The sequence below is a fragment of the Microtus pennsylvanicus genome, chromosome 19 (genome assembly GCF_037038515.1).
Source record: "Microtus pennsylvanicus isolate mMicPen1 chromosome 19, mMicPen1.hap1, whole genome shotgun sequence".
NCBI lineage: Eukaryota > Metazoa > Chordata > Mammalia > Rodentia > Cricetidae > Microtus > Microtus pennsylvanicus.
In genome coordinates, this window is record NC_134597.1 from 23,043,124 (window position 1) to 23,069,969 (window position 26,846).

At 54.2% G+C, this 26,846-nt stretch overlaps 1 protein-coding gene across 1 annotated transcript; it reads right to left on the minus strand.

Annotated features, from left to right (window-relative positions):
• Positions 1-487: 487 nt before the first annotated feature.
• Positions 488-24,473, minus strand: Kcp (kielin cysteine rich BMP regulator). The gene is made up of 38 exons (XM_075953447.1): positions 24,404-24,473; positions 22,333-22,499; positions 22,006-22,195; positions 21,840-21,916; positions 19,694-19,790; positions 19,474-19,556; positions 19,202-19,295; positions 18,237-18,325; positions 16,078-16,171; positions 15,854-15,933; positions 15,688-15,781; positions 15,343-15,428; positions 15,184-15,265; positions 14,882-15,034; positions 14,701-14,807; positions 14,532-14,625; positions 13,821-13,994; positions 13,637-13,719; positions 13,451-13,544; positions 13,181-13,369; positions 12,766-12,936; positions 9,972-10,148; positions 9,244-9,329; positions 8,899-8,989; positions 8,706-8,788; positions 8,521-8,614; positions 7,335-7,508; positions 7,016-7,098; positions 6,183-6,303; positions 5,784-5,863; positions 5,495-5,594; positions 4,317-4,459; positions 3,861-4,033; positions 3,669-3,780; positions 3,480-3,581; positions 2,680-2,844; positions 1,085-1,391; positions 488-914 (listed from the first exon to the last, which is right to left on the minus strand). The coding sequence occupies exons 1-38, from the start codon at positions 24,471-24,473 to the stop codon at positions 697-699; spliced, it is 4,677 nt and encodes a 1,558-aa protein (XP_075809562.1). The 3' UTR covers positions 488-696.
• Positions 24,474-26,846: the final 2,373 nt, after the last annotated feature.

Genomic DNA, 26,846 nt, shown 5'->3' on the forward strand with positions numbered 1-26,846 from the left:
CTCACGTCACCAGTTCTAAGTGTGACCAAGAAGATGAAGTACCTAGTACTGCCAAACCCAGAAGAAACAAGAGGACTTGGTTTGTGCCTCTTCTCAGCGGCTCTGCAGCCGCTGCAAAGCCCCACACGGATCCACAGAGGGTCTCACATAAGAGTCACAGGCAGTGGTGGCACACGCCTTTTAATCCCAGCACTCAGGAGGCAGAGGCAGACAAATCTCTGAGTTTCAAGGCCAGCCTGGTCTCCAGAATGAGTTCCAGGCCAGCCAGGGCTACACAGAGAAACCCTGTCTCAAAAAAACAAAACCAACAAAAAAATAACAAAACAAAAACAATCAGTCATGCCTACCACACAGACTAGGCACAGGGCAGGGAGCAAAGCACTTGGGTCAACCTTTCCATTTCAGAGTTTCCCAGACAGCACGAGGAAGTCACGAGTGCCATGAAGAAACACACACACACAAGGAAGTCATGGGCAAGTGTAGAGTTTATTCTTGTGTTTTGGCACTACAGATGTCTGGAGTACAGGCCCAGGATCCCATTGCCTGAGCGGGGATCTGTCTCTCTACAACTGTGGCCTGGAGGTTGCTGCTTACCAAGGGTGACATCTGACCAGGTAAGTCCTGGCTGAGGGTACCCTTAACTCAGGCTGGGACAGGGGGCTGCTCCTGACTAGGACTGGGCAGCGTGCGAGCTGGTTAGTCGCCAGCAAGCAGGACTGGTGGGCAGGCCTCAGGTGGGATGCAGTGGCCTTCATGTTCCAGCAGGCCCGCAGGACACCGGCAGCCTGGAACACAGGGCCTCACGCAGTGGGCTGCCAGTTCCCCGAGGGGTATGTGCTGGTTGAAGCAGGTGCGGGGGCAGGGTGGTCCACATTCATCAAACACAAAGCCACGGTCCGTGGGGCAGCCCACCACTGTAGACAGAGGAAAGCCATGTCACAGAGGTCCCCAGCATCTCTCTGGCTGTAAGGACATTGTGCTATGTCTCCCTGTACCCTCTTCCTGCCCAGACTTCAGTCTACTGGGCTACCCCTCCTTTCCGAACTGGGCCTTCATTTCACGCAAACTGGTATCACCCCCTTACCACAGAGTGTAGGGCCCCTCCAGACAGGAGTCACCCCAGCCTGGCGACAGTGACTAGCATAGGCTTCCAGGGCATCACAGAGACAAGCGTCAGCTGAGGCTCCGGGTCCACAAGCACATAGGTCATACACACAGGCAGCAAAGAAGGGTTCTGGGGGTACCACAGCATGGCAGTGACTGAACGGTGAGGTCTTCAGGAGCCCACACCGGGCATTGGCCTCACGCCTGGCACGGTAACCTACTGCCCGACATGGGTCCACCTCTCTGCCTGCAGAACAGGGCCGGCTAGGACCCAGGCCTTCAGGGACCTACATGGAGAGAGCAACCATGATATGAAAACATCCCCGACAAAATCTCCCTTTGAGAAGAACATGTCATGCTCCTGCAAACAAAGTCTTACCTACAACCTTAAATGGAACCATTGGATTGGGGGGGGGATCAAAAGGAAGGCCAGGGGGTGGTGGCGCACGCCTTTAATCCCAGCACTCAGGAGGCAAAGGCATGTGGCTCTCTGTGAGTTCGAGGCCAGCCTGGTCTACAAAGTGAGTTCTAGGACAGGTTCAAAAGCTACACAGAGAAAACCTGTCTCGAAAAACCAAAATAAAAGTAAAAAATAAAAAAGACAAGAAAGTAGAAGTGGGGGGGGCTAGCTGGGAAGAGGAAGGGGATTAGTGGGAACAGGGGAGACCAAGAGAGGGCGATGGGGAAGGTAATCAAAATACAGTAAATACATGTATGAAAATGTCAAAATGAAATACATTATTATGTGTAATTAATACATGCTAATGAAAACACATCCTTTAAAGAGCCAAACATAGTGGGGCACACCTGTGACTCTAGAAGTCTGGGGGAGGGGATCCTGGGCGAGATAGAAAGGTCCAGGCCAACCTGGACAACATAGTGAGACTTTGTATCAAAAAAGAGAAAGCAAGAGAAACCCTGTCTCGAAAAACCAAAAAAAAAAAAAAAGAGAGAGAGAAAGCAAATGAATCAAAGCGCCCCCTTTGGGAATAGCGAAGGATGGGCTAGGATGGGGTGCAGTTGGAAGAGTGTTTGTCTGGTACAAAGCCTTAACTTTGATACTCTGCACCCCCCGGAAAAAACCAGGATGGTGCTGCACTTTGGAGACCGAGGCAGGAGGGTCAGTCACCCGGTTCAAGGCTACACAGAGAGTTCAAGGACAGTCTAGGTTACAGGAGACCCTTTCTCAAAACGGAACAGAAGGAATCAAAAGTGCCCATCGCTCAGGTCTGTGATGCCTGTACAATGGAAGCTGGGAGAAGAGGATCACAGGTCTAACAACAAAACAACAAAGGAAAGCACTGTCTCTCTTTCGAGATAAAATAAGACTAGAGTAGGTAGACGTTGACCTGTGTAAGGTCACACAGCCTGTGAGTGACGGAGAGACAGAGCAGGCTTTAGAGATTCAGGAGACAAGGCTTCCAACAGGCCATCCTACCTCTGCTATTAATCGAGACAGGCTCCAAGCCTCCACCTTCCATGAAAACCCCCAAATCTGTCTTGGGTCCCTTTTCACAGCAAGGGCCAGTGCCCAGTTCTTCTAGTGCCCCGACTCCTTGCTCCCAAGTCACTCACCTTCCAGCTGTTCCCAAACACAGCCTCTGTGGCGTGGAGCCTCCCATCTGGACCCTGCAGATCATCCTGGGCAAAGCCATTGAGGTTCCCACAGAGACCACAAGTCCGGCCCCGGTAGGAGCTGGGAACTCTCACCTCCACCTGGGACTGCCCATCCCACAGCACCTGCGCGAGAGGCCTGGGACTAGGGATGCAGGAGAGAGACCCCAAGGAGCTCATGTGCTAGTCAGATAGTTCCCAGGCTGTGGGATGAACAGGGGCACACTGCACATCGAAGGGCCACTTCCCTAATCCTGGCCAAACACTGATGGTGGAGAGGCCTGCCCACTATTCCTGGGTACTGTTCAACTGGGTTTCCGGTGGAACAAAACCCACTTCCTGAGATTCATTGTCTTGTGGCCTTAAGGATGATACAATGTAATTAGAGTTTGGATCAAGGGCACACAAGCATGGGTTTGTCTGTTAGGACTCTGGCTGGAAGCAAGAGAGCAAGCCACCTTCCCCCATGGGAGTTGGGAGAACCCACAGAGACCACCTTGTACACCTTCTTGGCCGCTTCCCTAACCCTATCAACTCCCCACTTTACAGACAGGCAAACTGAGGCCCAGAGAAGGCTGATGATGGCTCAGAGTCTCAGGATATGGAGGGCTGAGCCAAGACTGAAAACAGGCTCAGGACAGAGCCTTTTGAGGATGTAGCTGTGCGCTCTCCCTTCTGGCTCCTCCTTCCACCTGGCAGGAGTAGGCACCTGTCTTTGTAGAATGTAGGAAGCATGGGACCCCGTTGCCCCCTAACCACACCTGAAGTCCAGGCTGGGCATGCAGGATCACAGTGTGACCTCGAAGTTCAATGTACAGCAGGGGCTCCTGAAGGAAGGGCAAGGTCACCGTGCGCTGGTCCACCTGGGAAAGAGAGGGAGAAGGGAGGGGCCGTGCTAGGCCAGGCAGGTGAGCTGTGCTGGACTGACCTTCCCCACGTCCTTGGCTCACCACGACTGTCCTGCCCTGCAGCAGCCTCACAGCCACGGTTCCCAACAGCACCGCCACCTCTTGGGTCCAGGCCACACCCCTCCGGCCCCGGTCATCATTAGTCACGTGGACACTATGGGAAGGAAGGGCCTGGGTGCCAGAGGTCAGAGGCACCAGGTTTAGGCGGCAGGGAGTAGGGAGAAGGATGCACACCTGAAGTCGTCGCCATGGCAATCCTTGGCCAGCACGTAACTGCAGCTGCCCTGGAAGTGCAGCAGGCGGCCATCGAAGGTGCGGTAATGGGGGTCCCCGAAGGCCATGCAGGAAGCCGGTCGGGGCAAACAGCGGGGACAGCAGCTGCCGGGGCTCAGGGCAGGAGCCTCATCCTGGCCTCAGACCCAAACATGGTCAGTCACAGGACACTCCCTTGTCAAGTCTCAGCTGTCTCTCATAGTAGTCTGAGCATCCGCCCATCTTCTCTCTGACCCCTTGAACCCAGATTCACTGAGAGCAGGTCAGGCCACCCTCTGGTGGTCACTCCCGGAACAGCACCATCCATGGCTCCACTAATAGCTCGTGAAGGCAAGACAAGGCCAAGCCCCCCTCACGGCTCTGGGATGGCAGTGCCCTGTGCACCCCGCTCCTACCACCTTGGACCAAAACACTTACCGAGCCACATGCGAGCTTACTGCAGCGTTGGCTCTGGCAGCGCACAGTGCCAGCCAAGCAGGAGCAGCTGGTGCAGGCATCCACGGCCCAGTGTTCCCCAGGGGCTACCTGGCGGCCCTGATGCGTGCAAGACTGGGTAGAGGCTGAGGGAAAATGAGACAAAGAGGGTCAGTGGCCTACTCAAACACTCCCGTGCCGGTGGAAGGACACGCATTTCTCCTTCTTAGACTGGGTGGCGGAGGATCTCCTTCCCCTCTGCCCTGTTGTACCCTCCTGTGGGGCAGACAGACGGGATCATCTGTGTCGCCCCTCCTCCGCCGTCTCAGCCCTCACCTTGGCATTGCTCACCCCAGGTGCCAACCCTAGGCACCTCCAGCCAGTCATGGGGACAGGGCAGCTCTTGGCACTCCTTGAGGTGCCACTCCACATGGCACTATTATTGAGGGGCTTCCTGAGATTTCCGGGGGCCTGCGATTTCCGGGGGCCTTCTGAGGAGGGTCGTAGTTCCATCTGTCCCTACTATCTGCCTCCAACAGTGCAGGTGGGAATGAAGCCCAGGTCTCAACTCCTTGCCCAGAACAATGAGGCCACCACTCACACGGCCCATATTTGCTGGCGGATGTTGGACCCTCTTCCCTTGACACCCACCTGTCCCCAGGTCCCATGACAGGTGCAGGTAATGCAAGCGTTGCTGGGATTCTGCCAACCCTCCATCCCCCACACTCCTGCCGAGGAGAGCCCCTCCACTCAGTCTAAGGAGGAGGAATGCGCGTCCTTTCAGCAACACTCTCCCTTCTTGGAACTCAGCCCCATTCCGCAAGCACCCTGAGGGTGTTCATTTCCTCGGCAAGCCTGGTCAGCCTGGCGGGAATCAGACTGATTGGTTATGGAGTCCTGGAGATCCAAAATGCCAGTCCCTAGAACCCTCTACTGGGCCAACCCGCAACTGCAAAACGCAATGCCCACAGTGGGCCTGGGGACTACGAGGCCCTGAAAAACCCTCAGGCTTGAGAACACGCAGGCTTCGTTCCCTATTTCTTCTGCCTCCTGGAGCTCCCCTCCACCCCGGTGGGTACCATCTCCATTCCCACAAAAGAACGGAAGCTGCATTCCACCTGCAGACCTCAGGGCACCCACCAATGCCTCCTCCATCCCCAGGCTCCTCTCTGGCCACTCACCCTTACACACGGGGCAGCAGCTGTCAGCGGGTGTGTGGCGCTCCCACGGGTGACAGCTGAGCTCAGGACAGGTCCGGCGAGTACAGAGCCATGTCGGATCCTATTGTGGTCATGTAAATATGATAGAGAGAACACAGCAGGTCTCGTGGAGTAGGGTGTAGGCAGGAGATGACATTTAGGACAATTGTCAGAGTGAGCAAGAGCTCAGGGGTAGCTACGGAGAAGAGGAGGGCCACAGCTCTCAGAGCAGGAGAAGGGATCTGGGAGTCCCCACAGCAGGAGGACTCACCTGACACTGGCAGGTATAGCAGGGGTCTGGTGGCATCAGCTCAGTCCCCCGCAGGTCCTCTGTGCAGTTACTCAACGCCTCTGTGAAGGCAATAACCCAGTGTGGGGTGAAGGGGTCAGGGTGCTTTGTGGCTCCCAAAGAGCCCGCCGACAACTGCTACCCTACAGCGCCCCCTGCTGGGCAGGATGTTCTACAAAGCGCACCTGGCCGCAGAGGCCAGTAGTCCCCACCAGCTTCCACTTAGGAGTGGAATAGGCTTCACCCATTTAGGCCAAACAGTACACTTGAGTCGAGAGAGGGCTGAGGCAAAGCGAGGGAGAGCTAGCTGGCTCTTCTAGCATTTCTCCAGGGGCTCAGCCCTGCCCGCCTAGTTTATTGGCCCCTTCGCCTAGGACTCACGGGCGCAGGTGGGGCAACAGTGCTTGGGCCCAGGGGGTAGACGCTGGCTTGGTGGGCAGCCCACCAGAACGGGGCACTGCCGCCGGCGACAGTGAAGGCTGGGAGGTCTCCCAGGCTGCAGCTACAAGAAGAATGAATGAGGAGAGATAAGTCCAAAGCCGTGGCAGCTGAACTGCCCCTGAGCACCAGGATTCTCAAGGGTGTCTGCCGCACCCTCGTCTTCAGGTAGTGCGGGCATGTCACCTCGCTCTTAATCTGGAGATGATGCATGCCCCTTGGGGCCTGAACCATCACGTGACCTCTAATCCTTCGGCACTCTTCATCACCCTCCCCACTCCACTGCCTGTCTTCGTACCCATAAACCGTTCATCACTTTTGTTTCTGGCGATAGGGTCTCATGAAACCCAGGTTGGCCTCACACTGGATATGTAGCCAACTTCGGCTTTGAATTCCTGGCCCTCCTGCCTCTACCTCCCCAGTGCCAGGATCACCAACATATGCCACCACACCCTATGTATGTGGTACTTAGGACTGAACCCAGGGATTTGTGCACACCAGACCAGCACTTTACCAACTGAACTACGCCGCAGCCCTCACCACTATTGCTAAGGTAGAGAGTAAACACTCCCCATGTGGGCTGTTCGCTGAACACCACTACCTTAAAGACCAGGTCCATCGACAGCTTCCCCATTCGGACCTTGTGCTCTGCCGAAATCCAGACCTGGTCCCACTGACCAAGCTCAGCTTCTGTCCTGGGCCCAGGGACACACTCTGTCTGATCACCATGGTCCTGCTCCATCAATTAGCCAGTCCCAAACCCTGCCCTCTCCTACCTCACAGATGCAGACTTCACAGGGGTCTGTCGCAGGCTGGAAGCTCTCCCCAGGCTCGTACTTCCGACCCTCATGTTCACAGCCTTGGGGACAAGAACAGAGGAGAACGAGGAACCTTCAGGCTGACAGCCATGTCAAGGGGGGGGCTCCTCCATGCTCCAGCTCCTGTCCCTTGCCCTGGGGCTGAGGAGTGTACAAGAATGAAGGTCACTGCTCCTGGAGCCCCCTCACACCCACCTCTGCCACCCAGTCCAGCACTAAAAGCAGGGAGGTGCTCACCACCTACCCAGGTCTCCCTCCCACACCAGGTTCCAAGTACCAGAACACCGAGGGCAGCAGTCACCGGCCTCCTGCTGGGGCTGGGTGCAGGCACTGGTACACTGGACCTGGGCACAGGTGACGACGCCCTTGTGACACATGCAGATGGAGCAGGGGCTGTTGGCAGGCACCCAGCTACTACCTTCAGGATGCTCCTCCCCATGAGCGAGGCAGCCTGGGTCCCAGGCAGGCAGGTGTAAGCTTCGAGTCCAAGATCTGGCTATCTGTAACCCCTCCCATCCCACATGTGGTCAGCAAGACATGGGGGCACCAGGATGGGGCTGTGGCATGGACATGGGTCAGGACAGAGCGCACGTCTGCGGTGGTGCGGGGAGTCATTTGCGTGTTTGATCACGTTTCAGGCAGCAGGAGTTATCAATGAAAGCCCATCGGGCAACACTGGTAGGAACACGGGATGAATCGCCCTATGCACCCGTGATATCTCTCCAAGCCTCAGTCTTCTCCTGTATCCCGTGGGGATTATGTCTGTCCTGTCTTGTTTACAAGGCAAGGGATGCTGAGGGGGTTCTGGGTTGGCTACACAGGGTGAGGTGAGAGGCAGCAGACTGGCTGAGGAAGGCTGGGATTCCGGAGCCAGAGGCCAGAATGTGCAGCTTGACCTTGCGACCTGCAAGCTGAGTGGCCAGGAAACTTAGGTCACCTTTTTGTGTCTCTGTTTTCCATCCTCAAAACATGAGAGGAAGGGGACAGGGGAGACGGTTTAGCCAACAAATCCACTTGCCACCAAGCTGGGCAACCTGAGCAGGGTCCCTGGGACCCATATGGTAAAATGGGGGGAAAACACCCCCATGAGCTGTCCTCTGATCTCCATGTGTAGGCTGTGATGGGCTCCCCAAACAAAATAAATGAACAAAAGTAATAAAAAGTAGGAATGAGGACAGCATATCCAGATAAGATAGCTGTGCTTTTAAAGTGAGGTATGTGTGTGTGTGTGTGTGAGAGAGAGAGTCGTTTACCTGTAATAAATGTCTTTATAAATGTTATTAATCATGATTATTATTACTACTGAAATAGGCAGGAATCTAGCCTGCCACTAAGGGTGTGTTGGTCCAGGAGAGGAAAGACTAAACATGGATTAGAGGGACAGTCAAGAACAGAGGCACGGTGGGGGTGAAGGGAAGGTTATAGGATCGGGGGCTGAAGTGTGGGTACAAGGTCGGGTATACCTGCGCACTGAGGACAACAGCTCCCTGGCTCTGTGACCTGAAGCAAGCAAGGCAGAGGCGGGCACCGAAGCCTCGTACAGCTGACCTGGCCAGCCTGCAGGCAGGAGATACAGGGTCAGGGGCGTGCCATGCAGGCTTGGACCCAGAAGCATGGGCCGCCCTGGCTCAGCCTTGCTTCTACATACCCAACAGCGGCAGCGCTCGCAGCTGCCCTCGGGTCCCTCAAACTCCTCCCCATCTTGGTACTCCCGACCCTGAGAGAGGCAGCCTATGGGAGACACACATTCTGTGGGGAGTGGGTCTACCTGGCAGAAGGAGAGGGGGGGAGGAGGGCACAGGTGCCAGGCACACAGAAGGATGGTGGCAAACTATGCTCACTGCGACAAACAGGGCAGAAGCAGGGGCCTGGAGAAGGCTGTGTGCAGAGAGCCGGAGGACACGGTTTCTTCTGGCAATGCATAGAGCCTTCCTGGATGAGAGAGCACAGTGTTACTTGGACTTCCACGTCACCTTCCAATCAGACGGCACTACAATCTTGGCAGGTACCCTGCATAGCTTATCAAGTCTGAGCCCCTCTTCCCTGGCAGGCGAGACCTGACCCCACTTTTGTCTCACCGGATGTCACAAGCATGTTTATTGCTGCCTAGATGCAGACAACCCATCCCAGGCCAGGAAGGAAGATAAGGGACGAGAAGATGCCAAGACCCCAAAGAGTCCCTTCACCTGGCAGGTGCAGAGGGAGCAGGTGGGGTCAAGAGGATCAGGAAGGGTCTCTCCAAGGGCAGCAGTGATCCCATGGTACAGGCATCCTGGCAGAGTGGGGAATGGGACAGGTGGGCCACTGTCAACAGAGCCCTCTGCTGTCACATGCACAGGGGCACACACTCGCACACACACACAGAGCTTAGCTAGAGATAGAAAGGCAGAGAGGAGCAGGGGAGGGGAGGGGTGCAGGAGAAGCTGTTATCAGGACTATCAGATTTTGCACAGAGATTTGCATGCATGAAGAGGCTGGGGGACAGTGGATGGGAAATGGAGATGAAAGGCCTAGGAGAATGTCCTACCTCCTTGGGAGAGGACAGGGTGGCACAGGCAGGCTGGATAGGTGACCAGCTGGGTTGGGTCAGAGGAGGTGGGCTAGAAAAGCTGCCCATCCTGGTTGGTGACTAGGGGCAATGGGAACCACTGGACCACTTTCGAGAGGGTGACATTTTAAAAAGGCAGCAAAACAATTTAACAGTAGGAAAGTTCAGAACACAAAGGACCAGTTGGTGAGGCGACAGTGGGAACAGAGACGAGGGCAGATCATGCATGCTTATGGGGATTCTGGGAGTAAGAGAATCTCTGTGTGCCTATCTCAGGGGGTTCAACTGTATGCAAACCTCCTGCCCTCTGGTGCTTAGCCCCAGGGAAGCCCAGCAGGAGGGAGGGCTGAGGCGGGTGGCTCATACCCTGGCAGGTTGGACAGCAGAGCTCAGGCACAGTGAGCGGGTGGCTGCAGGCTGGAGGCTCACAGGGCCGGCGGGTGCAAGTCACAAAGCCTCCAAGGCAGGTGCACAGGTTGCAGGGTTCCCGGGGGTCCGGGAACTCCTGGCTGCTCAGATAGGATACCCCCAGATACTCACAGCCTATCAGAGATGGGAACCGAATAGGAAGGCAGGGAAGGGAGAGAGGAAAGCAGTCATTCCCTGAGCTTGATCGGGCAGGAGGCCAGAATCTCAAAAGACCTGGCACCTGGGGACGTTGGGGTGAGGCTGGATCCAGGCTCTAGTAAAGGAGCCTCGACCGACAGGGTGGGGTTTGGACTGGCCAAAGGGCAGGTTTTCTCCCCTGCACCCTGCAAGAAATACTAGTATCCGTCTATAAGGAAAACACACTAGGCTCTGCGACAGGGTTAGATGCTCAGCAGGCCACTGCTAGAAGGCTCCAATTCTCCTAGACTACAGCTGGGGAAGCAGTGGTGTAGATCAAGCTAGCCCCATTCCAATACTACGTCAACGCAGGTTGATTAAGGAGGGAGACCTGTACTGCTCTATGACATTTTGCTTGCATCCCTTAAAAAGGAAGGTAGTGGGGGTGACTCAGAAGTTAAGACCACTTGTTCTTGCAGGGGACCCACGTGGTTTGTGATCATCTGTAACTCTAGTTCCAGGGGGTCTGACGCCCTCTTCTGATTTCTGAGGCCAATAGGCACACACATGTCATACAGGCATGTCATACATGCAGGCAGAACACTCATACACACAAACTAAATAAACCTAACAAACAAGCAACCAGCAAGAAAAACCTAACGAGGTGAACGGGGTATAACAGCACATGCCTATAATCCCAGCATCTGCCAAGTGGATGATTAGGAGTTCAAGGGCAGCCTCATCTACACAAGAGAGGTGGCTCAGTGGCTAAGGATAGATTTGCAGCGTGCACAAGCACCTGAGTTCAACTCTCAGTACCCAAGAAAAAAAGCCAAACAGGGCTGCCCACACACCTATAACCCCAGCTCAGAGGGGACAGATTATACACATATATGCTATTATGTATGTATGTATAGATAATAGATAGATGATATGGAGATGATAGATAGATAGATTGATAGATGATAGGTAGAGAGGTAGGTAGATGATAGATAAACACATAGATTGATGATAGATGGATGGATAGGTGATAGATGATAGATAGATAGATAGATAGATAGATAGATAGATAGATAGATAGATAGATAGATAGATGTTTTTTGAAACAGCACATTGCTGAGGTTGGCCTTGAACTCCTGATCTTACTGTCTAGACCGTCTCAGTCCTAGGATTACAGGCATGGGCCACCACATGCAGGCAGAATTTAACAGTATTGTGCTTTTGGGGGGCGGGGTTTGAGACAAGGTTTCTCTGTGTAACAGTCCTGGCTGTCCTGGAACTTGCTTTGTAGATCAGGCTGGCTTTGAACTCACTGAGATCTACCTGCCTCCGCCTCCCAAGTGCTGGTAGGATTGACGACATGCGCCAGCACCATGCAGCAACAGTATTGTCCTTTAATTCTATTCATTTTCATGGTAATCTGTTCATGACAAGCCTAATTTTCTCATTTAATCCATCTAGGGGGTTGGTGAGACGGCTCAGTGGGTAAAGGCTCTTGCCAACGTGCCTAGTGACATGAGTCCAGTCCCTGGGAACGGGTGGAAAGAGAATTGACTCTCAACACTTAGCTGTCCTCTGACCTCCAGCTACATAAACTTAACCAGTATGTTCATTTGAAGAAAAGGACTGGGGCTGGAGAGATGGCTCAGAGGTTAAGAGCGCTGTCTGCTCTTCCAGAGGTCCTGAGTTCAATTCCCAGCAACCACATGGTGGCTCCCAACCATCTATGAGATCTGGTGCCCTCTTCTGGCCTGCAAGTATACATGCAAGCAGAACACTGAATATGTAATAAATAAAGATTAAAAAAAAAAAGAAAAGTACTAAATAAATAAATAAAATTACATTTGGTAGAAGATGTTAAAATAGATTGGGTTTGCTGATTAGCGCCTGTAATCCCAACATTTGGGAGGCGGAGGAAGGAGGAGCAGGGCAAAGGTCATCCTCTGCATACAGCAAACTGGTGGCCACCATGGGATACATGAGACCCTGTCTCGAAGATTAAAGAGTGCTGAGGTAATACAAGAGTGACAAGGAGGGAGAACCTCTCTGACAGGAGTTAAAGCTTAGGCACGACGGGATTTGGTAATTTGCCCAAATTCATGCTCTTAAATTGTTTCAAGCTCAGGAAAAAAAATGCAGGCATTAGCACAGGATTTTGTTGTTTGTTTGTTTGTTTTGTCGAAATAAGGTTTCTCTGTGTAGCTGTGGCTGTCCTGAAAGTCTCTAGGTAGACCTTGAACTCAGAGATCCGCCTGCTCTGCCTTCGGGTGCTGGAACTAAAGTCGAGTGTCACCACCGCCCTTTCTTTTTTCTTACAGTAGAAATTGTTTTAACTAGCCGGGCGGTGGTGGCGCACGCCTTTAATCCCAGCACTCGGGAGGCAGAGGCAGGAGGATCTCTGTGAGTTCGAGGCCAGCCTGGTCTACAAGAGCTAGTTCCAGGACAGGCTCCAAAACCACAGAGAAACCCTGTCTCGAAAAACAAACAAAAAAAAAAAAAAAAAAAAAAAGAAATTGTTTTAACTATTCAGCCGAGAGGCTGGCTCGGCTCTCTCATCAGCACCCCCTCCGATCCCCAGCAGGGTGTGTCCTGTTTTTCCCAATCCCCAACTCACTATCACAGGTGGGGCAGCAGTCTTCCCTGGCGGGGAAGGGACACTGTGCAGGGGCACAAGCCCGGGGCTCGCAGTTGACGCTGCCCTCCCAGCAGAGGCACACGTGGCACGCGATGCTAGGAGACGGGAAGCGCTCTCCACTGGCGAACTCCTTCCCTTGGTACAGGCAGCCTAAGAGGGAAGAGCACGGACTGGGGGAACGTGGTGGCTGGTGGCCAGACCCTGCTATTGGGCCTTAGTCCTTAACATTATTATTAAAGTCCCCAGGTAGGAGAGACCGCCCGCCCGAGGAAGGAAGACCTCTGGGAAGGCTTATTCTAAGAGCAGGGACACCAAGGCTGGGAGACGGATAGCCGATGGCAAAACGGGATGGGGGGTGCCACCCGGATCTCGAAGGGTACCACAGAGGAGGTACCATCGCAGGAGGGGCAGCAGGGGCCCCGGCGCGGGTGGGCGCAGGGTGCGGGCGGGCAGGGCAGTCGCTGGCAGGACACTGAGCCATCCAGGCAGAGGCAGCGGCTGCAGGGGTCTCCCGGTGGGAAGAAGTGCTCCTGGTTGCGGGCGGGAACCGCATCCCCTGACGGTGGGCAGCCAGCCGGGACATCTGCGAGAGAGTGTGTCACGTGGCACGAGGGGGCAGGAGGAATCGCGGGGAGGGGCTGCCTTGGGAGCGTTGCCTACCCACCGCGGCACTGGGGGCAGCACTCTCCCGGAGGCAGGACTGGCTCGGGACAGGACAGCGGCGGACAGCGACGCGCCAGGCACTGTACGTTGCCGCTCTGAGGATGGACAGAAAGATGAAGTCAAGTCGGATTAGTGCGAAGTGGTTCCCAACCCTTTGACTCCCTTTGACTCCTGGTCACACACTCACCAGACAGTGACATAGGCGACACGGGTCCGTGGGGTGAGGGAAGTCCGCTCCGTTGGGGTATTCTTTCCCACCAAAGGCACAGCCTAAAGAGGGGGCAGCTATGGGCCGCTGTCCCTAGGGCTTAAGTACCTGTTGGGGAGTTCTCCATGCCATGTGCATCCATTCCCCAACCTCGTGACCTCACCTTTGCAGTCTGTCCTGCAGCAGGTGCTGGGCAGAGGGTGACCACAGGGGGCGCTGGGGCAGGCACGAGGCTGGCAGCGAGCTTGGCCTTCCTGACAATGGCACTCTTGGCAGGGGTCTCTTGGATGAGGGAAGCGCTCTCCATCTACAAACACCTGTGTCTCCAAGACGCAGTCTGGGCAGCAGACAGTGGAGAAAGGTGTTTCGGGCAGAGGTTGACAGGGCTAGGTGCCACCGGCAGCCTCTTCAGTGCTCCCAGAACCCAGAGCCACCAATCAGGGAGAGGAGGATGGGGGCTCTGGGTAGCAATGTATATCTCTCTCACTGGTGTGAAAAGTTTGAATCCTTATTACTTGCAGATGGAGATGGGTGTGTGTCTCTGGGGGTGCTGAGTAGAGCTTACACAAGTGTGTGCCTAGCACACATATCCATGCACACGGGGAGCATGCCCCATGCACGCACCCGCACGGCAGGAACCTGTGCTACATGGGTGCATAAGTGACTGCACCTGAGAGGATATGGAGGATCACGGAGAAGGGTGGTCTGGTAACACAGAAAGGTAGCAAGTCTTTATTCTCCTTCCACCCTTGCCCTTGTGAGTTCCAAAAACAGTTCTGAAAGTCCTTTCTTTGGAAGATATCTGTTGGTCCCATCCAGCTGTGTGACAATAAGGTCCGGATCCCCAGGCCAGTCCGACACAATAAACACATACCTGGACACTTGGGACAGCACTGGCCCGGTCCATTTTGAGGCATGGCACAAGTCGTGGGAGGACAATTGACCAATGAGCACCTCACAGTCCCGTCCTGGGAGCAGGGAAGGGACAATGGGAGAGGGCCCAGGAGGGACTCTGCGGGGCAGCTTTAAGCCCAGGAATGTACCTCACAATGGCAGGCATGACAGGGGTTGTCCACATCTGTGAAGTTCTGCCCATTGGCATACACGAGGCCATGGTAGGTGCAGCTCTCACAGCTGGGGCAGCAGGCACCTAAGTGGGGCAGGCTGGTCAGGGTGGGCTGGTCAAAGCCAAAGAGGAAAGATGAGATCTGGCGGGACACTCACCGGGTGGCTGGGTAGGATGTTGGCAGGGTATTGGGGAGCAAAGCACAGCCCTGCACACAGGCACCCCATCTTGGCAGGAACAGGTGGTACAAGGCTGTCCATCTGGTTCCCACTGGATCCCCTCAGCGAACTCCTCACCATTGAGCACACAGGCTACAGCAAGGGAAAGGGGCCTGTCACCATGGCAACCTAAATAGCTTCATCTATCCTTGTTCTTCCCAGTCCATGGGGACCCTGGTTTACAAACCCACCATAGCCTCCTTACTGGGGTAGAGTTCTCCCCAGAACATACACAGACACACCTGAGCAGAGCTGGGGGCCAGAGGCAGACCGAGTACAGGGGGCGACCGGGCAGTCCTGTTCCTCACAGGATACGTCACCAGCCTAGGAAGAAGGTCAAGTGAGCGGCCCTTAAGGAGGGGCACAGAACTGGGCACTGGGCGAAAGGTAGGCACATTCACCTGGCAGGAGCACCGAAGGCAGCGGCCGTTCTCTTGCAGGGTGAAGGTGTCCTCGCTCTGATAGTCATGTCCCTGGTATTGACAGCCTGGACAGGAGGACAAGGGTCTGGGGGAGAGGACTAGTGGCTGAGCAGGAGGCATCATGCCATCTCAAGGCATATCATCCCACCTTGAGGAAGATCACCTAGGCAAGTCCTCCAGGAGGCCCTGCCTGCCTCCACCACACACACCACAGTGTGTGCCGTGAGAGTGAGGTGAGAGGGGGTAGGAGCGTAGGTGCGAGGAAGGCAAAGCTCACCATCATCCCGAGCCTGTCCCTAGTTGGTGCCTGCCCCTGGCACTCACCATCACACACAGGGCAGCACTGCCCAGGAATCCTGCCCGGATATCTGCAGGGTGCAGGCGGGCAGGGTAGAGGCTCACACTGGACACTCCCATTCTGCCAACAGGGCCCAGTCAGCAGGGAACAGGCCCTGAAGACAGGCCCTCCCTACCAGGCAGACATACTCACAGCACAGCGGCAACTGGAGCAGGGGTCCTGGGAGCCCACAGGCTCCCCACTGCTGTGCTCCCGCCCATTGAGGAAACAGCCTGTAGGGAAACTGTGCTCAGATGCTCTTCAGGGCAAACTCACCGCCCCAGTCCCCCCAGTTCAGACCATCACAGGTAACTCATGCCGGGCCAGCCACCGGCACTGCTGGCCTCTCCAGGGTCTCTGTTCCACTCCCGACTCACCATCACACACTGGGCAGCAAGTGCCCGGAAGGGGCCTGGCGGGGTACGGACACAGGCTGGCACACTCCCGCTGGCGGCACTGAATCTGGCCCTCCTAGCAAGGGTAGGCAAAGGAGAGATCCCCGTCGCAGGGTTCAGCCAAGAAACAGAAATGGCATTAGAAGCCTAGCTATCCACTCATTAGAAGTCCCTATGGGACGAAATGCACCTCCCCCCAGATTCGTACATTGATGCCTCAGAATATGGTTGGTCTCTTTGGGAAACAGAGTTAGTGAAGATGTAGTCAATTAATGAGGTATTATTACTGGAGTAGGTTGTCCCCCAACCCACTATGACTTAGCATCCGTATATAAAGAGAAACTCAGACACAGAGGGAGAATGCCCAGATGAAGCCAGCTCTGGATGCTGCGGCTGGCTCAGCAGTTAGAGTGCTCACTGCTATTGCAGAGGAAGCAGGAAGCCCTGGCCACCTGGGTCTGTTGCCGACAGTCTTCATGAGGGCTGCACTCACACACACAAACCCACACTCAGACACGTGTATATTCGCACAGTTAAAAAAGAAAAACGAGGCCAGCTGTAGTGTGCGTGCCTTTAACTCCAGCACCTGAGAGGTAGAGGCAGGTGGATCTCTGTGAGTTCAAGGCCAGTCTGGTCAATCTAGTGAGACTTTCAAAAAAATTTTTTTGACAAGTGAAAAATAAAACTAAAATCTTAAGAAAAAATACTTGGATGCTATAAGAGCCAAAGAATGGCAACAATGATGAGAAGCCAGGAAAGGCACAAATTCCCTTTCATAGCCATCGAAGTAACCAAACCTGCCACACCTTGGTCTTGGACCTCAGGTCTCCAGAAGCATGGAGTATATTTCTGTCGTTTAAAGTGACTTAGTCTGTAGCCCTCAGTTACTGAGGCCCTAGGAAGCTAGGACAGACGTACAACCTAGCATGTCACTTAGCTACCTGTGACTCAGTCTGTTTTCTGGATGACAGTACTCTGCCGCTCAGAGGCCTGTGGGTTAAAATGAAAAGTGTGGGCGGGCCTCTACTTCAGGACGCCCGTACTTTCAACTGCGCCCTTTGCCGATTCCTAGGGTGTCTTTCCCTACATCTCCCTCCTCACCCACTCCCCAAGGCCTAGGTGAACAGCACCCTCACCCATGAAGTTCTAGATCCAAGCTTCCAAAGAACAAGATAACTCAAGCCACAGAACCCATGCAAACTTTTTTCAAGGTCAACTTTTGGAACTCAAAAGGAAACAGAGAAAATTAAAATTTCATATTGTAGGGGGCTGGAGAGATGGCTCAGCGGTTAAGAGCATTGCCTGCTCTTCCAAAGGTCCTGAGTTCAATTCCCAGCTACCACATGTAATGAGGTCTGGTGCCCTCTTCTGGCCTGCAGGCATACATGTAGAGAGAATATTGTATACATAATAAATAAATAAATATTTTAAAAAATTTTCATATTGTAATCTACTTACCCATTACAACATATGAGCAACACAGAGTATTCGAGATATTTCACATTCCTTTTAATCCTACTGTCCCTCTCTTGTTTGTGGGTTTTTTGTTTGTTTTGTGTGTGTTTGTTTGTTTGTTTTGAGGAAGGATAGTTGAGACAAGGTCTCACTATGTAACCTGTGCTGTCCACATATTCATGATCTTCCTGCTTCAGCCTCCTGAGAATTGAGATCACAGGCAGGTGAAACCACTTCCAGACAGGGTCTTACTACATAGCCCAGGCTAGCCTCAAATTCATAAATTTCCCGTCTCTGCCTCCTAAGAGCTGAGATGAAAGGCATCTGCCACCACATCTCGCCCAGAGCCATTCTGGCCCGGCACATGTTAAGAGTTTTGATGTCACAGGATTGGCTACTGCCTAGTTCAACTGTATTCCTCTCTCTCTGGTGCTCTGACCACCCAGTGTGTCCTGCCCTATTGGCTCTCCTCCCACCTATGAATTCCTTGAACTAAAATTACCAGCCTGCTAAACAGAGCAGGCAAGCCCACCAGGTCACATGCTCACAGGGCCCACAATATAATCGTCTCTATCTCTGCCTCTTTTCAGTGCCCCCGGATGTGGCCGGTGGAATGAAATCAAGAATCCAGCAGGCCCCATGGCAGGGCAGAGTGAGGGACAAGCCAAGGGCACCTCAGGACTCACCAGGCACCGGCAGATGCGGCAGGGGTCTCCAGGAGTGGTCCACTCTTGGCCATGGTCCCTGTGAGAGTTACCTTCTGTGCAGCCCGGGGCTGGGGATGGAGAATGGCAATAATGGGAATCTTTCTGGGCCCCATCTTGCCTTCCTCTCCCCGCTCCTCTCATGCTCCTACCTCTGTCTAGACCAGTGGTTTTCAACCTTCCTAACGCTGCGGCCCTTCAGTACAATCCTTGTGTTGTGATAACCCCAACCACAAAATTATTTTCATTTCTACTTGTTAACTGTAATTTTGCTACTGGTACGAATCATAATATAAATATTTTTTTGAGATAGAGGCTTGCCAATGGGGTCACAACCCATATGTTAAGAACCACTGGTCTAGACTCTCAGGGATTCTCAGTGCCCCAGACAGGATGAGGTCCTCATTGCTCCTCTGCTTGCTCGTCCATGCCTTCCCTAGACAGCACAGCATACCCTCAGTTAGTGAGGACTCCCCTGGAACACCCTCCCTTTCGTGGTCAGATGGACTAAGCAGATAATAGTCACTTATTATCCAATATCAGTAGATACATCACGTGCACCTTACAAACGGAAAACAAACGGAGAAGCAACAGCTTAGAGTCGCGGAATCACTAAGAGACAATGGAAAAATGTGAACTCGGGTATTGACGATCCAGAGTATGATTGGCCTGGCATTGCTTGTCCACTGATCAAACATCGGTCTAGAAGGAAGGGCTCTGGAGTCGAGAAACAGTGAGACAGCCTGCTGGGGACTCTTATAAAGAAAGAGTCATGGAAACTAAAACGATGGCTCGGCGTTTTGAGGGCACTGATTTCTCTTCCAGAGGACCTGAGTTCGATCCCCCGCACCCTCCACAGGCACTGCATACACATGGCGCACAGCTGTCCGCGCACCCATGCACGTTAAATAAATACGTGAATAAATGAAAGGGTCATGGGCTCTCACCTTGGCAGACTGGGCAGCAGTGTCCAGGCCTCAGGACTGGCTCAGGGCAGGGGCTTGGCTGGCACTTCACAGGCACACAACGAACCAGGCTCCTCTACAATGGACAACGTCTGTAAAACCCCTGGGTGTGACTTTCCGCAGGTTCAAGGTGGGGCGGTGTTTAGCAGGAATAGCACCAGGTTCACACGGCATGGACAGGGCTAACAGACACGGCAGGGTGGGACAGAGATGGCCCAAGCAAGCAGGCCTGGGCAGGGGCTGCAGTGACTCACCAGGCAAGAGCACTGGAGGCAGGGGTTGGAACTGGACAAGAAGCTGGCCCCTTCCTCATGACGCTGTCCTTCATACTCACAGCCTGGAAGGTTGGCGGCCAGGATGGCAAGGGTCACTAGAGAGCAGGGTAGGTGAACAGCACCCAAGAGAAGGCATGGCCCCAAGCAGGTGTGGATCCACAGAGGCCGAGGGGATCCACGGGTAACAACAGGGAGTCACCTGGACGGCAGACGGGGCAGCATTCCCCAGGTGGGGTGAGGGTCTCCAGGCAGTTGAGCTCAGAGCATGAGGGACCTCGGCATTGTACAGCTCCTGCCTGCAGAGCAGACATCAAGTCCTCCCCCGAACTCTCTCCACCGTCCATGCTGGGGTACCCTGCAGGCCTCAGAGGCCTAGCAGGCTTCAACCGAGATGCTCAGAGGCGAGGCCTCGGGTAACGCAGAGCAGCGGGGTGGGGGGACATAAACATTGGTGGGGGTTATACCCTAACTCTTACCTGGCCAGTGGAAAGGACACTGGTCTTTGGATGTCACATTTCAACAGCCCTGTGGCCCCCAGAGCAGCCTTCAGAACTGGGCATGGATCCCCAAGTAGGAGACCCAGATGTTTGGGGCAACATCAAAAGATGGACCTCCTATTTTTATATTTCCTCCATCTTCCAGCAAGCGGCAGTCAAGGGTCTGACTCTGACAGTGTGCTGGCTTTATTTATAACGGGTGGAGGAGGATGTCCTGAAAGGTGAGCCCATTGCCCCCTCCTCCAAGCCTGTGCCACACGGGACACAATCATCAAAGGCTCTTGTCATATGGAGTAGCAGTGGTCCCGAGACACCATGTACCCTGAAAGGTCTCTGTGTGTATCCATGGCTTTGAATTATACAGTTTGGGGCATGGGGAGAAGACTGCTGGGGCTCTAAAGCAGTGTCTCATTTATTCTCATCAAATACTCTGCCACCAAGCTGCCACCAGAGTCCCTTTAAAGTCCACCAACTCCCAGGACTTCAGCCTTGGTCTCTATCCTAGAGCTGGCTGGAGTCCTTGTACCCCCCAACTGACCACCAACTGGGATGCCTCTCCCGGCAGAAGGATCAAAAGTTCAAGACTCGCCTGGGCTGTAGAATGAATCCAAGGCCAGCCTGAGCAGTAACTCAGCAAGACTATGAACTCAAAAGAAGCAAGAGAGAGAGCAAAGACCATGGCAAAGGAGGTTTGTGAATATAGATTAGTGGGGGACTGCTTGCCTCACATGTAGAATGCTCTTGGTTTAATTACCAGTCACACACACACACACACACACACACCCCTAATGTGGTGGCTCACACTTGTAATCCCGGCACTCAGGCTGAGTCAGAAAGATTGCTCTGAGTTGAGCCCAGTTTGGGCTACCCAGTAAGTTTCAGGCTAAAGCCAAGTATGGTGGGGGTACATTTATAATTTGGGAGGAGGAGACATAAGGATCAGGATCTCAAGGCCAGCCTCAGCAACATTAAACAGTTTAAAACAAAAACAACAACAACAACAAAAAAACAAGAACAGAGATATGTCCCAAATACTGTATGGGGTATACTGTATATATTTAAATCATGTGTTTTTTGAAATTCAAATTTTGCAAAGACTAATGAAAGAATAAACAAGGAACTTGGGAGGCAGAGGCAGGAGGACCCCTGTCACTTTGTGATCAGCCTGCTCTACACAGCGAGTTCCAGACCAGCCATGGCTACGTGTGAGACTCTGTCTCAAAACAATAAAAATCCCACAGAGTCACTGCCTCCGTCCTCCCAGCTCCTCTCAAGCCTCTGCCATCGCTGCCTTTCTAGTTTCCCGTCTGACCTCTCTTATTCCATGGGATCTAACTAGTCACTGTCCCCTGCCTGTTCTGTAGGAACAGCCCCTGCCTGCAGCCCACTGCCCTCTCTGGCCCTGTGTAGCAGCCTTCCAGCAGGTCTTCGCACCCCTTCCATACCAGGGGGATAGTCCTAACACTCTTTGGCTCTGTGGACTCCAGTGGAATCCCACCGCCATAGAAGGAAATCCAAACCGCAGAATACTGTCTCTTCTGGCCTTCCTAGACTGTCTCCCACCATGTGTCTCTCCCAACCTCAGTACCTGAATACAGAGGGCTCTAAAGCCTTCCTCTTTCTCGTGCAATTCCACCAGGCACCTCTGGGGGCCCAACAAGTATGTGGAGATGGAGCTCCAGAAAGTAGAACCAATGGGAATCCCAAGGATGAGAGTCCCGGCAGGAGAGGCAGACAGACGCCAGAACAACCAGCACAGCATGTCAGTGACAGGTGGCTAGAGAGAGGCAGACAGGACACAGGGACAGGGACAGGTCTGGGATATCTAGGTGGGTCTCAAGCACTCACCAGACAGTGGCAGGTGGTGCAGGCGTCTGGGGAGAAGGTCTCCCCATGACCATAAGACTGGCCATTGTGGCTGCAGCCTGAGGTGGAGACAGTAATGTCATTTAGGACCCTAGTGCCTTCTCCAGGCCCCCAAGGAGCTGCAGTGGGTGGACAGGGTGATACTGACCGCGGCAGTGGGGCAGACTGGGCTGGGGGCCACAGTGTGCGGTCCCGTCACGGCACACACAGGTCGTGCAGGCATCAGGCTCCCAGCGAGCCCCTTCAGGACAGGTGCGCTGCAGCCCACAGCACTGGGGGGCAGTGGAGCAGCAGTCACGAGACTCCAGTTGCAGCACCCTGGCTTGCAGGTCCCTGTTCTGGGGAAACAGAGTGGAAGGGCAGGCTCAGCTCAGCTCCCATCATAGACAATTCCTTAAGGATTGTGAAATGGAGAAACAACCCCAAAACGCAAAGTGCATCCTACCCCATCCCTGCCAGCCTGCCTCCACAGTACCTGCTTCCTGAGGTCAGTCACCTCGGCTTCCAGCCGCTCCAGCCTCTCCTCCAGGGGGCACCATTGCTGTTGGTGGGCCCCAGCAGGGACAGAAGAGCGGGAGGGTGCCTGCTGCTGATAGTCCAGAATGTCCGCGAGCCTCGGGCGCTCTCTGGAGACCTCCCCACCTAAAGGGCGCGCAAGAAGCCAGCTTGGCCTGTGGGCAGTGGTTGGGAAGGTCTCCTGGGTTCTGTCCTCTAGAGCACGCATGCGCCCCACTGCGTCCCACATCCGTGGGAGGAGACACGGTGTGTGAAGGTGCTGGAGTGGAAGCAGGCAGGGAAGACCACGACAACAGAAACGCACGGAGACAGAAACCCTGAGAGCACCAGAGTAGCCTAGTTCAGTCTCCAGAAGGGACAGAGAGCAGCATCCAGACCAAGGCCTCCCTGACGCCTGCTCTGACTCTGCGGGGATCCTTAGGCATGGACCAACCATCCACTGTGGGCCAGAGATAGCTTGGAGACCTGACATGTTATGTTTGATCAAGGGTCCAGCACAGGCTGAATTGCAAGGGAGGGTGTTGGACATGTGCAAGAAGGGCTCTTTAAATATTTGGAGGTCTGGTATGTGTGCGTATGTGCACACATGTGCGCACAGGTGCTCGTGTGCATGCATGCATGTGTGTGCACACGCACTTGCTCACGCATGTCCCCACTCATCTATACCTGTCAGTAAAGGAACTGCTTTGGGGAAAGGTACTCCTCACCCCACTGTTTATAAGTGTGTACCAGAAGCACAGGAGGCCCCATATTGGATGAGGTGGGCTCTGGAAAGCAGAACCTAGCTCTGCCGTTCTGGCAAGGCCCCCAGTAGACGCGGCACAGTGAAGACAGCCTGTTCCTGGTTCCAGATAACATATGTCCAGGAAGGAGGAATGTGCCTCTGAGCCTAGGCCTGGAGTGGGGCACAGCCACGTTCCCCTCAGTTCACCCCCCCACCCCCAAGCCAGGAAGGTAAATGCAAAGGCCGCTTCCCACAGACATCCAGAGAGTGGAAGGGGAGTGGAGGCTCCCCAGAAGAGGTGACAAAGGACGCTGAAGGCGGCTGGCCTTTCTTTCCCACAGCGACAACTCAATCAGGACCAGCTGGAGTAATGAAAGCCTTTTTCCCAGGGACACTAGACCTGTAAGGCAGAGGGGTATCACCTCCTTCTTTATTGACCACCCCCCGGGGAGGGGGCATTCCAGTCCAATATCTCTACCCACGGCTCAGTTAGTGCCACCCCAACGCACTCAGCTGCCTAAGTCTGGGACTCAGCACCACCCTTCGGTACCCCTCTTAGTCCCCACCAGTTCCCCGGTTTCCCAGCTGTTCCATAACCACATGAAAGGTGTTTGTGGATGGGGGTCTCAGTATCTGAATCCCTCCATCCAAACATGACCTCCTCCAGCTCCGCTACCCCCGCAGACCCAGCACTCCAGCCTGCTCCTCTGGTTCAACTTAAGCAGGCACAGCAGAGGGGGGTCAAGGAAGCAGAGACCTGGGCGGGGGTTGTCCTCTGGTCCACTGGAATCCCCAGCTGAAAACAGGGCCAGTTACTTTCCTAGAAGATCTGCAGAAAATCCTCCTGGAAGTGGCACGAGCCTGGCTGCACCCCAGAAACTGAATTCGGGTTCCCCCTCAGCTTCCTCCTACCCTGTTCCTGCAGAGACCATCCATTCGTGCAAGCCCCAAAGGCTACAGTCTGACAGGACAAAGTCAGTTCCCACAGAGAGCATTCCCCCTCCCCCCTCCCCTTCTCTCAATAGAAATAATTAACTTCAGACACCCAGATACCAGGACAGCCTCTGCTTCATTGTTGCTCAGGACTCCTTGGCAGGGACGGCAGGAGGACCTGGCCCAGTCCAGGAACCCCTGCCTGGCCGCCCCTCCCCCACTCTGCTCGCCCACCGACGGGGAGTACGGAGAGAGCACTGAGGCCGGCCAGGGACAAGTTGCCGAGGCGGGGCTAGAGAAATGGTCTAGCCCTGTCTGACGGATTGCCGGGCCGAGCCAGAAGTGGGGGCACACCCTGGACGCCCCGACTCACCGCATGCGGCCAGCACCAGACTCCCGAGCTGCAGGAGCAGAGGTAGCAGCACCTCCCCGGCCCCCGCCATGCTCTCTCCTCCCGCCTCGCTGTGGGTCGGTGCTCGGCGGGCGCTGCGGGAGGCGGGGTGCGGAGACTCAAGCCACCGCCCACCCAGTCTTTGTTCAGGGAGGGCCCGGCAGCTCTCCGCCCCTTGGTGCCTGCTCCCCTACACCACCGAGGGCTGGCTTTTTACCCCCGGGGGCCCCTGCGGGTACTGACCCATAACAGTCTTCCAAACTCCGAAGGAAACTGGGCGCAGAGTTGAGGGGTCAGGGCCAGCCATCTCCCTGCCGTTTGGGACTACTCATCCTTCAAGGGTTCTGAGTAACTTTTCTTCCTCTACCTCATGGGGCTTATAAGAACAACAGGCTCAGCTGGGTTCAAAACCATCAGCAAGGGGCTGGAGAGAAGGCACTGTGGTTAAGGGACCTTGCTACTCTTGTGTAGGATCCGGGTTTGGTTACCAATACCCACATGAATGCCCACAGTCTGTAATTCTAATTCCAGGGAATCCAATTAGTAACTTCCCCAACACCAGGCAATACGCCCATGCAGGCAAAACACCTCATACATATAAAATAAAATAAATAAATATTACTCTATCCTAATCCCTATGTAGTCAATTCTGCGTGCTTGTAAATAACCTTTAAATTCCCTCAGTGCCTCTGCTTTTTTAAAGCAGTGAAATCCACTGTCCACTTAAAACTGTACAGTGAAGAACAAGCCAAGTCTCTTAGATGAAGAATCTCCGGGGCTGGGATACAGGAAGTCTGGGTGTAAAGCGGTGTAGGGGCACTCCCCCCAATCCTGGGTATAAAACAGTGGGGGACACACACCCACAATCCTGGATGTAAAGCGGTGTGGGGCACACACCCACAATCCTGGGTGTAAAGTGGTGGGGGACACACACCCACAATCCTGGGTATAAAGCGGTGGGGGGCACACACCCACAATCCTGGGTGTAAAGTGGTGGGGGACACACACCCACAATCCTGGGTATAAAGCGGTGGGGGGCACACACCCACAATCCTGGGTATAAAGCGGTGGGGGGCACACACCCACAATCCTGGGTATAAAGCGGTGGGGGGCACACACCCACAATCCTGGGTGTAAAGCGGTAGGGGGCACACACGCTCAAGCAGGCCTTCAGCCCCTTAGGGAGCACGATTGGGCCCTTAGCAGGAAGGAGACCAAGTGTGGGAAAGAGGAAAATTGTCCACCGGGCCTAGGACTGGGAAACGGCTCAGTGCAGCTGGGAAGGCAGGATGGGGCCCCATGTTCACAGGCAGAGGGACATTGAGGGTGGAGCTGTGAATCCAGCCAAAGTCCCTGTCCTGGCTTTGAAGATCTGGAATGTGAAGCCACCCTCCCCCAACTGAGGCAGGGCAGGAACTGGAGGTCTCCCTCAGGACTCAAGGCTTGAGTAAAAAGAGGGCAGGGTCTCTTCCCCAGATGTGTGGGCCCCTCTTGGGGCTGAGCAGGGGGAGGGAGATATGTGACTCAAACTCTGTGACCTGGAGCTGGGGTCACACAGCAAAGGGAAAGTCAGAGCCAGTGAAGCCAAGAGAACCAGGAACTAGCAGCTCTCATCCAACCCCAAAAGTAATGAGAGCGAGTGAGAGACAGACAGACAGACAGACAGACAGAAACAGAGAGAGAGAGAGAGAGAGAGAGAGAGAGAGAGAGAGAGAGAGAGAGAGAACAGAGACTGACACACAGAGAGAAACAGAGACTGACAGAGAGAGAGAGAGAGAGAAACAGAGGAGACTGACAGAGAGAGACAGACAGAAACAGAGAGAGAGAGAGAGAGAGAGAGAGAGAGAGAGATAGAAACAGAGACTGACAGAGAGAGACAGACAGAAACAGAGAGAGAGAGAGAGAGAGAGAGAGAGAGAGAGAGATAGAAACAGAGACTGACAGAGAGAGACAGACAGAAACAGAGAGAGAGAGAGAGAGAGAGAGAGAGAGAGAAATAGAAACAGAGACTGACAGAGAGAGAGAAAAACAGAGACTGACAGAGAGAGAGAAAAACAGAAACAGAGACTGACAGAGAGAGAGAAAAACAGAAACAGAGACTGGCAGAGAGGAAGAGAGAGAGAGAGAGAGAGAGAGAGAGAGAGAGAGAGAGAGAGAGAAATAGAAACAGAGACTGACAGAGAGAGAGAAAAACAGAAACAGAGACTGACAGAGAGAGAGAAAAACAGAAACAGAGACTGACAGAGAGAGAGAAAAACAGAAACAGAGACTGACAGAGAGAGAGGAAGAGAGAGAGAGAGAGAGAGAGAGAGAGAGAGAGAGAGAGAGAGAGAGAGAGGAGAGAGAGAAAGAGGGGAGGAGAGAGAGACAGAAAGAGACTGACAGAGAGAGGAAGAGAGAGAGGAGAGAGAAGAAGAGAGAGAGA